Source organism: Lepus europaeus, chromosome 17 (genome assembly GCF_033115175.1).
Source record: "Lepus europaeus isolate LE1 chromosome 17, mLepTim1.pri, whole genome shotgun sequence".
Classification (NCBI taxonomy): Eukaryota; Metazoa; Chordata; class Mammalia; order Lagomorpha; family Leporidae; genus Lepus; species Lepus europaeus.
The window spans coordinates 29322663-29338991 of NC_084843.1; the positions used below are offsets into that span (position 1 = coordinate 29322663).

The 16329-nt window shown below is 39.1% G+C and overlaps 1 protein-coding gene across 2 annotated transcripts in view; it reads left to right on the forward strand.

Moving 5' to 3' along the window:
- Positions 1-16034, forward strand: part of ERLIN1 (ER lipid raft associated 1) — a 40205-nt gene extending 24171 nt beyond the window's left edge. Inside the window, exons 9-13 of one of the 2 annotated variants that reach the window (XR_009868320.1) lie at positions 1595-1686; positions 12011-12100; positions 12901-12980; positions 13732-14377; positions 15287-16034. Coding sequence is in view for 1 of the 2 variants with exons in the window: in XM_062214591.1 (XP_062070575.1) it covers positions 1595-1686; positions 12011-12100; positions 12901-12980; positions 13732-13953 (484 nt within the window). In the remaining variant the exon portion in view is untranslated. Of the gene's footprint in view, positions 1-1594; positions 1687-12010; positions 12101-12900; positions 12981-13731 lie in introns of both variants that reach the window. The other variant, XM_062214591.1, reaches the window with a different exon arrangement.
- The last annotated feature ends 295 nt before the right edge of the window (positions 16035-16329 follow it).

Genomic DNA, 16329 nt, shown 5'->3' on the forward strand with positions numbered 1-16329 from the left:
CTAAAGATGCACTTTGCTGAAGAAGTGTTGCTGGAAAGCTCAGGAACTATAATTTGTGTATGAATAGTACCTTGACTTAAACATTAATAGATGAAAAAAAGAGTCCTAGCTGCATAAGGTTGATGAGAATGTCTGTTTTTTGTTACTGTGTTGTAATGGTAAGAATGGACACCTTGGTGGTAAAAAGGTTGGTTTTCCATTGTGTGTGATTGTATATCTGAAGTTAGAACTGGATCTTTCTAATTTGCCTTTGGGAAAGGAGGTCTTGCTTGAGGTGACTCCAGGTAGTTTTCTCTTTTATGTGTTCATCACTGGGTAGAAATGAGAAGTGACTTGCTTGACATGAAATTAATTTCTAAATGTTTTAGAAGGTCCCTTGTAGGGGAACACTTAACTGTGTTTGGAATGGCAGTACTGTTAATATGACAGGAAGAAAGATGTGCTGTAAAGATAACTGCACAGGTCAAGAATGCAGCAGAGGTGTAAATGCAAGGGGTCCGAGGAGTGGTGACACTGCTCCATGGGGTAGTGCACTGCGGAGTCTTTTTGTTCCCAAAGCCTATCTGTAGTATGTAATTTTCTTTTCCTTTTTTAATTGTAGAAGAGGAACTCTTCTTTTAAAAGTATAGTATGCCAGGCTAGGTAGATCATGGATCTGAGCCAGTTATAGAAAAAAATACAGCTTAGGATATCTTCAGCTTTAATGTCATCACTTCAAGTGATGGAAAGATTAATATTTTGTGTTCTCAATCATCAGGTAACTCAGTGTTTAAAATGACATTTCTTGTCTTTATCAGTGTTGGCAGGAGGATGGGGGCTTTGGATGAAAATGTCTTGGGGAAACTGTTGGAGTAACTTTTAAATAATTCTGAATTATTATTAATTTTATAGACTATGAGAATTCCAGAATTAAAAGCTACCTTGGGATTGTCCAGTCTAGCCTCTCATCTAATAGGAATCTTATTTTCAAACTGTTTCTGCCAAGTGGTCACTTAGAGGTCACTTGTACGCACATAGTGATTGATTGAGCCAGCCATTTCCATTATTAGAAGCTCAAGTTCTAAGGAAATCTGTCTTTACACTAAGCCCCACTTCACTAATAACTGACCTAAGTATATCTTCTGTGTAACAGATAGGACCACTACACATGGGCATCAACCCAAGGAAGGCAGGGGCGGAAATCCAGCTCAGTCTGCTTGCCAAACCATGCCCCTAAGGAACTGCATCTGCCCAAAGGCTGCCTTTTTCTAATTGGCACAGGGGTGCTGTGTTTGGCCCATCAGGAGGCCTAAGGGCAGAGGAAACATTTATGCTCTGCCTTCCAGATCCACAGGCCTTGTAGTTAGAAGGAAAGAAACTAAAATGCACTGAATTATTTTTCCTGTCTCTGAGTGACTAGGCAAATTGTTTAATCTTTCAACCTCAGATTCTTTATAAGTACAATAAGGTAGGTAACACCTGTCTTACTCATCCTAATGAATCAAAAAATTCTTGCTGAAAAATGATCCTTTGACCCACCGCAGGTTCATAATTACTAGCTGTGACTGCCCACTAAGAGAACCATTTCTGATTATTATGTTGTTTTGATTTGCAGGGAAGCTGAGAAGACAAAACTTCTTATAGCTGCACAGAAACAGAAGGTTGTGGAGAAAGAAGCTGAGACCGAGAGGAAAAAAGCTGTTATAGGTACTTGGGTTTCTTTCTGAAATGAATGTGTACGAAGCATGTGTGTCAGAAATTTGTCCTGTTTTTGTTAGTCTCATATTGAATATTGATGTGGACTCAAATAAGATTCCATCATACGTAGTAGAGAATTCTGGAAACTTCATTGTACATTCTGGTGTCATAAAGCCTTTAAAAATAAGGTGAGAGAGACCAGCATTGTGACAGCGGATCAAGATGCTGCTTACAACGCCAGTATCTCACGTCACAGTGCTGGTTCAAGTCCCGGCTACTCCACTTGCAGCCTCCACTTCCTTAAATGTGCCTAGGAAAGCAATGGAGGATGGCCCAAGTGCTTGGGCCCCTGCCACCATGTAGGAGACCAGGATGAAGTTTCAGGCTCCTGGCTTTGGCCTGGCCCAGCCCAGCCAGTGCGGCCATCTGGGGAGTAAGCCAGTAGATGGAAGATTCTCTCTTTCCTCTCTGTCACTATACCTTTCAAATAAATAAATTAAAACAAAATAAAATTAGACGAGGTCAGTGAGTATGGGGCACAGTGGATAAAAATGCCATTTCATTTCTTATATTTTTTTAAATTTATTTGTTTGACAGGTAGAGTTAGAGACAGAGAGACAGAGAGAAAGGTCTTCTTCTGTTGGTTCGCTCCCCAAATGGCCGCCACAGCCGGCGCTGCGCCGATCTGAACCAGGATCCAGGTGCTTCCTCCTGGTCTCCCATGCGGGTGCAGGCGCCCAAGCACTTGGGCCATCCTCCACTGCCTTCCCTGTGCCACAGGAGAGAGCTGGACTGGAAGAGGAGCAACCGGGACTAGAACCCGGCACCCATATGGGATGCTGGCACTGCAAGGCGGAGGATTAACCAAGTGAGCCACGGCGCCAGCCCCAAAAATGCCATTTCAAACATCTGGATTTCATATCACAAAGAGCCTGAATTTGAGTCCCAACTCCACTCCCAATTTCAGCTTCCTACTAATGTGCACCTTAGGAAGCAGCAGGTGATGGCTCAAGTAATTGGATCCCTGCCACCCACATAGGAGACCTGAATGGAGTTCCCGGCTTCTGGCTTCAGGCAGACCCAGCCCCAGCTATTGTAGGGATTGGGGGAGCGAACCAGCAGTTGGAAGAGCTCTCTTTGTTCGTCACTGTACTTCTGTCTCTCTGCCTTCAAAATAAATAATAATAAAAAATGTTTTATGGGGCCAGTACTTAACAAAGTGCTTTGGTTTTCCAAAGCTAATTATTAGACTTTCGTGTTGCTGACTGCCACTACTCTTTTTCAAGGACAAGGACAATGGATAGGGCTCTGTGGAGTGGGGTTTTATTTATACAGATTAAGAATAGGGAAGTTAGAGGCCGGTGCTGTGGCGTAGCAGGGTAAAGCTGCCACCTGTAGTGCCGGCATCCCATATGGGCACTGCTTCAGGTCCCAGCTGCTCTGTTTCCGATCCAGCTCTCTGCTATGGCCTGGGAAAGCTCTGGAAGATGACCCGAGTCCTTGGGCCCCTGCGCCATGTGGGTGACCTGGAGAAAGCTCCTGGCTCCTGGCTTCAGATCAGTGCAGCTCTGGCCATTGTGGCCATGGGGGAGTGAACTGGCAGGTAGAAGACCTTTCTGTTTGCCTCTGCCTTTCTGTAACTCTGCCTTTCAAATAAATAAATAAATCTTTAAAGAAAAAAAAAAAAGAATAAGAAAGTTCTTTGGCCAAAGCTCAAAATGATACCCTTGCTATTGATATGCACATGGTTTTATCTGGGTAGATAATGCCATCTATGAAAGCATTGCAAGGTTGCTTATAGCCCATTTTTTGAATATCAGTGTCTTCCCTCACACTCCAGAGTACTATCATTAGACTTTCATCTTAGACACTCAGGTAATACTGAAAGTTTAAGATGCTTTTTATTAAATAATTCAAATATATAGAAATGTTCAGAGAACAGTATAATGAAGGCTTAAAATTTTCATGTGTCTTTAAAGTCTTATTTTAAAGAGAAAAAAATATGTTTGAAGCCTCCTTTTCTGTGGTTTTTGTTTCTTGGCCTTATCAGAGTAGTTTCTATTCTGAAGTTTATTTATTTATTTACATAAATAAACATGTAGTTAGCATTTTGTAAATTTGATTTACCTACTTGAAACCACAAAAGTGGTATCAAACTTCACATTTTACAACTTGACTTTTTTTTTTAACTAACAATGTTTTATTTTTATTGATATATCTAGATCTAGTTCACTTTTTTAACTTTTTTTTTTTTTTTTGAGAGGCAGAAAGAGAGAGCTCTCATCAACTGTTTCACTTTCCAAATGCTTACAATGGCCTGTCCTGGCTGAGACCAAAGCAGAAACTCAGTCCAGCTCTCCCACCTCAGTGGCGGGAACCTAGTCACTTTGAGCCGTCACCACTGCCTCCCTTGGTCTGCATTAGCAGGAAGCTGGAGTCAGGAGTGGAGCCAGGAATTGAACCTAAGGCACTCCAGTGTGGAACACAAGCAAATTAATGCCCACTTCCCCACTTGATTTTTAACTGCTATGTATTTCATTCTGTGAGGAGACCTGTTGATTCTGATGTGTTAACAATGAAGAGTTAGGTAGTTTCAGATTTCTTCTTATTACAAACAGTGCTGCAATACTGTCCTTTTCCGTATCACCTTGTGCACATCATATGGAAGAGTCTCCTAAGTGTATTACTTAAGTGTGATGTGGGTCAGTGCCCTGTCATCAGCTTTTTGTTTCTGAGACACCATGATATGGGTATAAAAATTGAGAATGAATGTTCAGAATTTCCAATGGGATTTTGTTCAGAAGTTCTTTTTCTTTTTTTTTTTTTAAAGATTTATTTATTTACTTGAAAGTCAGAATTACAGAGAGAGAAGGAGAGGCAGAGAGAGAGAGGTTTTTCATCTGCTGGTTCACTCCCCAGTTGGCCACAACGGCTGAAGCTGCATCTATCAGGAGCCAGGAGCTTCCTCCAGGTCTCCCACATGGGTGCAGAAGCCCAAGGACCTGGGCCATTTTCCACTGCTTTCCCAGGCCATAGCAGAGAGCTGGGTCGGAAGAGGAGCAGCCGGAATTCAAACTGGTGTCCATAGGGGATGCTGGCACTGAAGTTCTTACAGCTTTTTAACATAGTAATGTTATGTCTGTTGGAGATTATAATTTTATGTTTTTTCATAATTTCTTTTTTCTAGTAATTCATTTTTGTTATCATTTATAACTTACCGATTCCTAACAGATTAATAGGGGGATAAAAGTGTTTTCCCACAGGTAGTTTGAGAAGCAGTGCTCTACAATACTTATGGTGAAGTAGAATTCCTGGGTCATGGGGTATGCATATCTTCCAGGTTTAGCACAGTGGAAAATTGCTTCCTAAAGTGAGTCTTCATTTTACCCTCTTTTCAACCATGTTTGATTCCAGTTTCTGTACATTGCCTTTATCCCTTGGAGTCATACTTAAAAAAATTTATGCGAGTCTGATGGTATACATGGCATCATATAATTTCAACTTGACTTTCCTTCATTATTATTAGAGTTGAATTTTGTGTATTGGTCATTCAGGTTTCCTTAAATGTGTGAATTGCCTGTTAATATCCTTATTAGCCCATTAGTTGATTGCTTTTCTGACTTGATTTATAAAAGTTCTTTATATGTTTCTCTTGGATACTAATCTTAGGTTTAACCATTGCAAATATCTTTTATTAGTTTGTGGCTTATTATTGAACTCCATGATATGCTGGACATACATATATATTTAGTTTTCATATATCAAATTCATCAATCTTTTTCTTTAGTGCCTTTCCTATCTTGTTTGAGAATTTTTTGCCACCTCATAGTAATAATTTTATTCTGAAAGTTTTGCTTTTCACATTTAGATCTTTAATCCATCTGGAATTTATTTTAGTATTTAGTGTGACATGAGGATTCAGTGTTATTTTTTTGAAATGGCAACCAGTTGTCATATTCTACATACTGAATAGTTATTTCCTCTACTTATTTCTAGTGCCACATATGTCATATAACAAGATATTGTGTATAATTTGTTCTGTTGCTAGGATCTCTATTTTGTTACAGTTGTTTGGCTTATCCTTCTCTAATATTACCTTGTTTTACTGGAATAGCTTTTGTGTAAGTTTTGTTATCTGGGAGAATAATTTTCTCCTTAATTACATTCCTCTTAACTATTCCTATTTTTAATATTGTCCTGGACTACTATAGACTCTTTATTCATCCATGTACCTTTAATCACCATCTCCTAAAATACTGTGTTGGGATTTTGATTGGAATTGTATTGAATGTATGCACCAGTTTGGAGAGAATTAAAATATAAAGTCTTATAAAACTATTACCTTTCTCCATTAATGGGAAATGTCTTTGAAAAAAAATGTGTTATAATTTCCTTAAAGTTCTTGCACAATTTTAAGAGGTTTATTCCTATATATCTTTTAAGTTTTCTGCATTTATAGACAAACTCTTTTTTAAAGACACTTTTTCTGATTGGTTGTTGCTTTTGTATAGGTATGGTGTTGATTTTTTTTTTTTTATTTAGCAGTCTTGCTGAAAATGCTGTTATTTCCAATAATATCTTCAATTTCCTCTGAGCAATCCTATTGTCTTCAGATAAAGACAATTGCAGTTTTTTCCTTTATAATGTCACACCTTTAGTGCTTTAGACAGTGATTTCTAGTACAATGTCAGAAAAGAAAGATAGTGACAGACATTCTTGTTTTTCCCCTGACTTTCAGTGGTCCCAATGATGTTACTATATTTCACATTTATCTTTTTTTAAGATTTATTTATTTACATGAGAGGTAGAGCTACAGACAGAGAGAGAGAGACAGAGAAGAAAGGTCTTCTGTTTGCTGGTTCATTCCTCAAATGGCTTCAACAGCCAGAGCTGGGCCGATCAGGAGGCAGGAGCTTCTTTCAGGTTTCCCACATAGGTGCAGGGGCCCAAGCACTTTGGGCCATCTTCCACTGCTTTCCCAGGCGATTAACAGGGAACTGGATCAGAAGTGGAGCAGCCAGGACTTGAACCGGCGCCCATACAGGATGCTTAACTTATTGTGCCACAGTGCTGCCCCCCCCCCTTTTTAAAAGATTTATTTATTTACATGAGAGGCAGAGTTACAAAGAGAGGGAGAGACAGAAAGTTTGCTTGCCAAGAACTTTTATTGTGATTGGCTGTAAGTAAGAACAATTTTCTGCATATGTTGAAGTGAACATATATGTTATATTAGCAAGTTTTGTGTTACTAAATTATTTTTGTGTTCCTGGGATAAAGCCATCTGGTCACGATATAGGAAATTTAATATATTTTTCTATATGAGTTGCTAATAATTTCTTTAGAATTTTTACTTTTGTTTTCATAAATGATTTCAGTTTATAATTTCCTTACACTGTTATTTTTCTTTTTTTAAATAATGGTTATATTAAGCATCACATGGGGTGAAGAACATTTCTTCATTTTCCATAGTTTTTAAAATTTTTAAAATTTTTAAATTTTTTTTGACAGGCAGAGTTAGACAGTGAGAGAGAGAGACAGAGAGAAAGGTCTTCCTTCCATTGATTCACCCCCCAAATGGCCGTTATGGCCGCACGCTGCACCAATCCGAAGCCAGGAGCCAGGTGCTTCCTCCTGGTCTCCCATGCAGGTGCAAGGCCCAACCACTTGGGCCATCCTTCACTACCTTCCCGGGCCACAGCAGAGAGCTGGACTGGAAGAGGAGTAACCGGGACAGAATCCAGCGCCCCAACCGGGACTAGAACCCGGGGTGCTGGCGCCGCAGGTGGAGGATTAGCCTAGTGAGCCGTGGCACCAGCCTCATTTTCCATGTTCTGAAACATGTATTATCTCTTCTTTGTAGGTCTGGTGGAACTCACTTGTAAAAATCCTGGACTATTGAATTTATGTTTTTTGTTTACTTGTTTGTTTTTTTGTGGTAACATTTGACTGATTTAATTTCTATATTGAGTATAGATAGGTCTTTTCAGGTGTTTTAAGTCAATTTTGATGATAATTTTTTTAAGAAAATTGTCCATTTCATCTGTTAGTTAAAATTTGAAGGCATAAATTTGTAGAATTCTGTGAAGATTATTATCTTTCCTTGGGTCAGCTGTGCCAGAGTCTGTCTGTATTTATCTTTTCAGGGAATTGGCTTTTGGTTTTATTTCTGTTGGTTTTAACCTTTTCAATTATATTATTTGCACTTGGTTTTGTTTTCTTTGTTTTGAATTTACTCATTGGTTCTTTCCTAACTTCTTGAGTTAGAAACTTAATTCACTATCTTGTGATCTTTTCTAATGGAAGAGAAGCATGTAAGATTATATATTTTCTTCAAAGGAGTGCTTCTTCATCTCACAAGTTTTTAAATGTGCTCTTTTGTTGGTCTTCAGTCTTAATTAAGCATATTTCGTTGTAACTTCATCTCATAAATTATTAAAAAGTGTTTTCAGTGACTTTTGAGGGGCTACGTTTTTATTGTTGATTTCCAGTGTTACTACTTGTAGTCAAAAATAAGATCTGTTATAAAGATTTTTAAGTGTTTGTTGAAATTTGTTTTGTGGCCTACCTATACTTGGTCCTTACATGTGTTTGAAAATACTAAATGTATTTCCTCTATTTGTTGGGTGAAGCTTTCTCTATATATCCATTAGGTCAGGCTTATTAATTGTGTTTTTCACATCTTCTCTGTTCTTCTAATTTTTGCTTTCTTGATCTATCACCAGTAAAGGTATTTTAAAAATTCCTACCGTGACTATGGATTTGTTGACTTATAATTATTTTCTTTATAAATTTTGGGGCTATATTATTAAGAGCATTCAAGTTCAGGATTCTTGGACCTGTTTCATAATAACCTTTTTTATTTCCAAGCATGGTTTTTGGCTTAAAATTATTTTGTCCAATGATAATATGGCTACACCAGATTTCTCTTGGTTAGTTGTAAACCTTGGTGTATCTTTTTCCATCCTTTTACTTTCAACTTTTCTATGTCATTATGTTTTAGGTGTGTCTGTTGTAAACAGCATATAGCTGGATTTTGTTATCTTATCCCATGTGAGAATCTGTCTTTTAACTGGTGAGTTTAGTCTTTTTATATTTATTGTGGTTACTGCTATATTTGGATCTATATCAATTACGTGCTGTTTACCATGGTTTATTTCTCTGCTTCATTTTCTCTTCTAATTCTAATTGATATTGAATTGATTGAATTTTGTTCTTTTCTCCCTTTTACTTGATTGGAAGTTTTACATTGTGTTTCTGGAATATAAAACTAGTCATTACCTGTGAAATGCTAACAAGTATTACCTGACTTGACAGAATCTGAAGTTAACCAATCTATTTTCTTCTTGAAATACCTTGCAATGCTTTAACTCTACCATTGCCCTCTAATATTACATATTGTTATTGCCTTATGCCTTAATTTCATGTTGTTTTTATCTTCCCATTGTTTATCATCATTGTTATTGATGCTTTTAATATACATTTATTTTTTATTTATAAGTTTTAAGTAATGTTTTCTTCTCACTGCTTCTGGTGTTTCTTTTCTACCAATTTTTTTCAATGAAGGCTAAGGAGTAGGAAGCTTCTTCAGCCTTCTTTTGTTTGAAATGATGTGATTTCATTCTTAAATGGCACTTTGGCCTACAGTTCTATGTGAAACCAAACTTATTTTACCTTAACCATTTTGGCAGTATTATTTCATTTTTGTTTGGTCTCTTGCACTGTTCTGTTTATAAGTGTGCTGTCAGTCTTAATTGTTCCTTTTGAGTAGTCAGTCTTCTCTTTTTGCTTTTAATTTTTTTCTCTCTGTATTTGGATGTTCTTCAGTTTCACTATGATGTATCTAGTTAGAGAAAAGCTTGCTTCTCACTGGCCTTGTGGGTAGGGTTTTTTAGTTCCTTTTTTACATAGAGTTACAGCCTTCTAGAGATCTTGGTTTAAACATCACAGGGCCTCCTCTGATTCTACAATAGCAATAACCCAAATCCCTCTCCCTTGTCTAGTAACCCCCACCCCAGGCTGCCACCAGACAGATTTTCAGCTCTCTATTTGCTTACACCATTTGAAGAGATCTCATTTCTTTCTTATTAACTCAGCCATGCTTTAAAAAACAAATCTGTTATATGTTATCTAGCATTTTAAAGGTGTTAGCTGAAGAGTTTTCTCCTAGCCTTTCCATCATTTTTCTAGAACTGAAAGTTTGGTCATACCTTTCATTGGTTTATTACCACATGACACCAGTGTTGAATGCCATTCCCACACAACAGTACCCCTGTGTTGAGGCAACATTCCCTGGGATTCTGGCTGCAGGCTCCAAATCCCTTAGCTTTTATTCATGTTTATCCCAAGTTTCTTAAATTTCAAGTCCAGTTGCACCTCGTAGTTTGTTTAATAGGCATATAGAAGGACTTGCCCTAGAGTTTTGGTAAAGGATACTGTTTTCTAGAAAGAAGGAACCACTGGAAATTTTCTTTGTGTTAATGTCTTTCCCCCAGTAACCAGAGATAAAATGTGCTAAGATACAGTATCTCAGATCCGGCACTGTCCTGCAGTGCCAGCATCCCATATGGGCACCAGTTCAAGTCCTGGCTACTCCTCTTCTGATCCAGCTCTCTGCTATGGCCTGGGAAAGCAGTAGAAGATGGCCCAAGTACTTGTGCTCCTGCACCCGCATGGGAGACCTGGAAGAAGCTCCTGGCTCTTTGCTTGCGATCAGCTGTTGCAGCCATTTGGAGAGTGAACCAGCAGATGGAAGACCTTTCTCTCTACCTCTTTCTGTCTATAACTCTACATCTCAAGTAAATAAATAAGTCTTTAAATTAAAAAAAAAAAAAAAGATACAGTATCTCTCTGTATCCATGGGAGTTTGGTTCCAGGCCCTGCTTCCCCCTTCCCACCTCCCCCCGCAAATAACAAAATCTTCTGATACTCAAGTCTCTTGTATAAAATGGTCTAGTACTTGCGTGTGACATCCTCCTGTAAACTTTAAGTCATCTCTAGATTACTTACAAAATCCAATACAGGGGCCGGCGCTGTGGCATAGTCGGTAAAGCTGTCGCCTGCAGTGGCATCCCATATGAGCGTTGGTGCTAGTCCTGGCTGCTACACTTCTGATCTAGCTCCCTGCTATGGACTGGGAAAGCAGTGCAAGATGGCCCAAGTGCTTGGGCCCCTGCACCCACATGGGAGACCCAGAAGAAGGTCCTGGTTTCAGATCCGCCCGGCTCTGGCCGTTGCAGCCATTTGCGGAGTGAACCAGCAGGTGGAAGACACTCCCCCCCACCCGCCTCTCTAACTCTGCCTTTCAAATAAATAAATAAATCTTTTTTTAAAAAAAAACCAATACAGTGTAAATGTTATACAAATAGTTGTATTTTTAAGGAATAATGATAAGGAAAGGGTCTATATGTTCAATACAGATGCAGGTTTTTCTCTGTGAATATTTTGAAGCCACTGTTGGCTGAATCTGCTATTGTAGAACCTACAGATACAGAGAACCGACTCTGGGAAGGAAAATTGAGAGTGTTACTTAACAATTACAGTGACTACATTTTAAGTGTGATTTGAGTGTTCTTTGGTCCTGGATCCTTTGTTAGGTCAGAGATTTACTAAGGATATTTGATTTCCCCTATGTGTACTCGCCTGCTACAATTAACATGTTTGCTTCCAACACTGTTTTCACATTCTCAGGTGAATTGTACTGCTTTCTATTGTATCTTCTACAGCTCTGATATTCTTTTCATTATGTCTTTTTCTGATGGTAACTTCACAGTGCATCCTGTGTTAAAACTAAGCTTAGGTCTTTCACTCAAGACAGAAGTCTTCTGTCTTAATTTTTTGTTGTCTTCTCTTGTTGCCTGGCTCTTTGTCACCTCTGCATTGTGACTTGTTCATTCATGCCTTCTTGTCTGTCCTTATGCTTCCTGGTGTGTCCTCTTAGGTCATTTCCATTATCCCCTTTACCATTCCTTCAAGAAGGTCCTCCTTGGCTTAACTTACCTGTCTTATTTCTTTCTTTTGCCATGTTATATCATTGACCTGTGTTGCCATGCCTTTATGTTGCTGTTTTTTTCTGTGATACTTTCATAAGATTTTTTCCCTCTTGTGTATTGTAACATAGTCCAATGAAGACTGGAACTGTTAAACTTTTGTACTTCCTCTTTTGACAGAAAACTAGCTCTACTAGAATAAAACAGTGAAGTAGGAAATAAATTTCCTTTTGCTCTTTGAGTTGTTTATAGTCTAGATAGATAAATTGTAAGGTGCTGCTGATTCTAAATGCCTAAGGAGCTACAGAAATGTTTTTGAATGTGTCTTCTTCTGTTGTGTATTACAGAAGCAGAGAAGATTGCACAAGTGGCGAAAATTCGCTTTCAGCAGAAGGTGATGGAGAAGGAAACTGAAAAGCGCATTTCTGAAATTGAAGGTACCTTAGGGAGAAGATGATGTTCTGACTGCCCAGAGCTGCCTCTCTGCTCACAGATTGGGCTCTTGGTTGTGGTGGGTGGGAAGTTGTAGACATGTCTGGAGAAAGTAGCTGGCCTAATATGCTGGATAAATTTTTTTTTAATTTAAAACTGGAGTAACTCAACATTTTGTTTCCTTCCTAAACTGGGGCTTATTAGCCACCTCTCTGTTCTCAAGTGGACAAAATATGAAAATTACCCATAATCAGTTGCAAAAGATGTATAAAATAATCCCTGCCACCAGTTTCTTTACTACCTGTCAACAATATCAGATTAGCTGGGGAGAAAATAACTTTTCACAGAGAATCTCAGGCTCCTGTTTTCACTCAGTGAGAAGTTGATATTCTTGGCTCCTACTCCTAAAGATACTTTTGCTTATATCGAGCTGCTTCATCTCTTTATTCGTTAATGGATTCTGAATTAAATTCAGAAGCCACTGGGAGAATACATTAAATACAGTAGAGCTTTCGTATTTGATCTTAGTTATCTTGTTTGAAGCCTAAAGCCTGGGTGGAATGTGAGGCCTGGGGTGAGGGGAGATGGGAAGGGTGCAGAAAGAAGGAACAACTCAGAGTAGAAAACAAGTGGGCTCAGATAAGCCAAGAGAAGGAACTGTCTGGGAACTGGGGTTTGAAAAATGCTGATGTTGCTGTAAACTTTTGAAGTGAAGTAAACGATCATAATGGGCAGTAGAGGCAGCTGAGAGAATGGATTGGTAACTCTCCTTCGTTTCATGTACTCTGACTATTTTACTTGCTAGATGCTGCATTCCTAGCTCGAGAGAAAGCAAAAGCAGATGCTGAATATTACGCTGCACACAAATATGCCACGTCAAACAAGGTGACTGACTTTCTGGGACTTTCAAGGACTCTAATATGATAGAGGTGATTTTATCCATTGTCCAAGAAGGATGGTGACCAGTACATCCTCCAGAACCATCCAGTTGAATATTGTACATTCATTGGGTTCGGGCAACTTTGTGTAGTTCCTTGTTTCTTATAAAAATAAGGGATTAGACAAAGGCAAACGTGTGTGTGCACATGCACAGGTCAGATGCTATAAATCCATTCATTTTTATTGCTGTCTGAGGGCTCAATAGTAAAGTTGAAGAGCTTCTCCAGAAATGATAAGAGTGGCAGGAGAAGAGTAAAGTTCTTACAGAATTGCTTTCCAGATAAGGTAGCTTTTTTTTTTTTCCATAAAAGCTAAGCCTACTTAGATCACTGTTTCTCATCAGAGAGATTCTTTGCATTTGGGGGTGAGATAGTTTTTCATCGTTGAAGACTATCTTGTGCATTATAGAATGTTAGTACCATTAGTTATCATTAATCATTCCCTAAATACTCCCTTTCCCCAGGCCTTCTGTTGTGAATAGCTTCTGCATTAAGGCAACAGCTTGTTGAAAAAATTTAAGTCAGGAACATAGCTGTTAATGCGATAACTACACTCCAAAGTGAGGGAGGGTCATTGGCAGACATTCAGAATTGAGCTGTGAGTCTTAGGAGACCAGTAAGATAAATGGATACAGGGAGAGAGTATGACTTTCGCACCAAAGTATCCTAATGGCTTTGCTCTTGTTTGCTTCACACAGCACAAATTGACCCCGGAATATCTGGAGCTCAAAAAGTATGAGGCGATTGCTTCTAACAGTAAGATCTACTTTGGCAGCAACATCCCTAGCATGTTCGTGGACTCCTCTTGTGCTTTGAAATATTCAGATGTTAGAACTGGAAGAGAAAGCTCCCTCTCCGCTAAGGAAGCTCTAGAACCCTCTGGAGAGAGCTCCATCCAAAACAAGGAGAGCACAGGTTGATGCAAGAGGTGGAAATGTTCTCCCAAATCAAGATGTGGCCCAAGGGGTTAAGTGGGAACAGTGGTAATACGGACTCTTCAGATTTACAGCGAACTTGTGCTCGTCTGTTCTGCCTCTCCTGTGATAATCCTGGTTTGTCAGCTGATTGACTACAGGAGAGAGCCAGCTGTCTGGCTCTCAAAAAGTCTTTTCAGCTGCAAACTTATCAAGTATCCTGTGTGTTCCTTTTCAAACTGGTACTCATGAATAAGGGAAAGTCTGATGCTAAGATACTGCCTGCACTGGAATGTTAAACACTAAATATATAACAAGCTGTGTTTTTCTAAGCTGAGATCTATTGAATAATGTTTACATTGGTCCCCGGGGAAATGTATGCTCAGCCAGTCAAGATATGCGAGGCCAGAGAGAAGACTGCCAGGATATGGTAAGTTAAAGAAGACTGATTATACCTGGAACCAAAGTTGTCTCTTTGGGGTCCAGTCCCAGCATTCATCCATGTGATTATTATCCAGGCCACTAAGGTTCCCCAGAAAATGAGCTTCCACTTGAGCAATCATTTACTTGATATAATTTGTACCTTTTTGTTTTCCTATAGTCAAGTCGGTGGCCTGCAGGGACATATGCTATGCCTTGCCACCTAACCAGAGAATCTTCACAGTTTTCTAATGACTAGTTTATTGCATTAATCGGCTCAGATTAAAGAATGCTTGGTTTGAAGTTGGGTGAGATGAAACCTTTGCTCTGAACCAAAGCTCTGAGGCCCTTGCATTTCCTCCATTGGGTGATGACTGTCAGTGTGTCATAACTGCCCCAGGTTATGTATGACTAAGGTGCCTGGTTTTTAACCACGACAACTCCTTATATGTCACCTCAACTCTGACTGGCCAAGACTGGGACAGGGCTTTAACCGGAAATAGGAGCAACATAAAATTCCTAGCCATTTACTGCACAGTATTGTATCATAATTGCAAGAAGTTTTTATTTTTAAAACTGGATTCGGGATGCATTCATTTGCCCCAGCACTTATGTCGAAAGACCAAGTCCTTGGGCTGCCATGGTTCCTAGCACACTGATTCTCTTACGGTTGTTCATCAGAAGCCTACCTGGTGTGAACAAAGAATAATCTAGAAAGCATCCTTGCTCATCTTTATCTGCTGCTCTCCTGGCCTGAGATGCTGAAATCAAAGTTGTTTCTCCAACTTTCATCTTCCCTAGGAGATCAAGATTCCCCTGACTTCTGGGCAGCCAGTGAATCTAATTTTCCATGGGAGGATGACAGAGTTAACCTGTGACTATAGGAGATCTACTTCACCTGGACCTTTGTTTCTTTCAGATTAACTTGCCTGGAACGGTGTGCTGCATAATTAGGTCTGAGCTTGTGCAGCTTCTTAAGACACCAGTTGTATTCACCCTGTTGAAGCCAGACAGAAAAATCTTGGGACCACTTCCAGAAACTTTTCAGCTGTCAGTCCTGATGATCTCATAACAGCTTAATGGCTTGTGCCAAACACTTCATTGGAAAAGGAAAGCCCAAATTTGAATGGGTCTTTTCCTTAGGCCTTATACTATAGAGGCATTTGTACTAAGGAGAAAATCATTTTTATTTTTACTCATTTAATTCTATAAATTCTCTACAAATGAATTTTGTGTTTTTTAACCCTCCTTAAAAGAGCTTTTGATTTATAAAAACTCTTAACCTGTCATTGTTGCTGCAGATAAATAATGATTGTTCTGGGAAATTTGGATCATTGGCCTCTGTGCTTTCATTCGTAGAGACGTTTGCTATTCACGTGAGCAAAAGGCTGTTGCCCCAAAGTGATGGCTGTAGGTATTCCTGCCAGCCACAAGCCCCTGTGGCAAGGCTAAGAACAGAGAAATGGTGTTGTGAAGGTTTAAAGAAAGCACTTCTGCTTAAACACCCTATAAGCTCTGCTTCCCTGGCCCACTCAGTGAGCTCTAAGTCTAGCCATCCTTCAAGGATGTTCATTTTGGCAAATATACACTGTAATCTTGGTCTAAATTTATATGTGAAATGCTACCTTTTTTAAAATAAGAAACTAAATAAAATTATTTTACTATCAGTGATTTGTGTTTTTTTTCCCCCTTGCCTGTCTTAATTCTCTTCTGATATCTTAACAAGCTTGTAAGGCTGTCTTGCTCATTCAGTCAGCTAGGCAGTTGTATTTACTGTAGAACTGTAGAAGCTTTTATTATATGTTTTCAAGAGTACTGCCTTTCTGGTGTAAGAATTTTAACACCAGGGTTTCAGCTGTTTCCTGACTCCTGGAGTTTAACAAAGGATCTTCGGATTCTTTGTGGAGACAGGGCCAGCAGCAGAGGAGTAGAGGGAGGATGGAGTGTCGTGCCGGTTGGAGC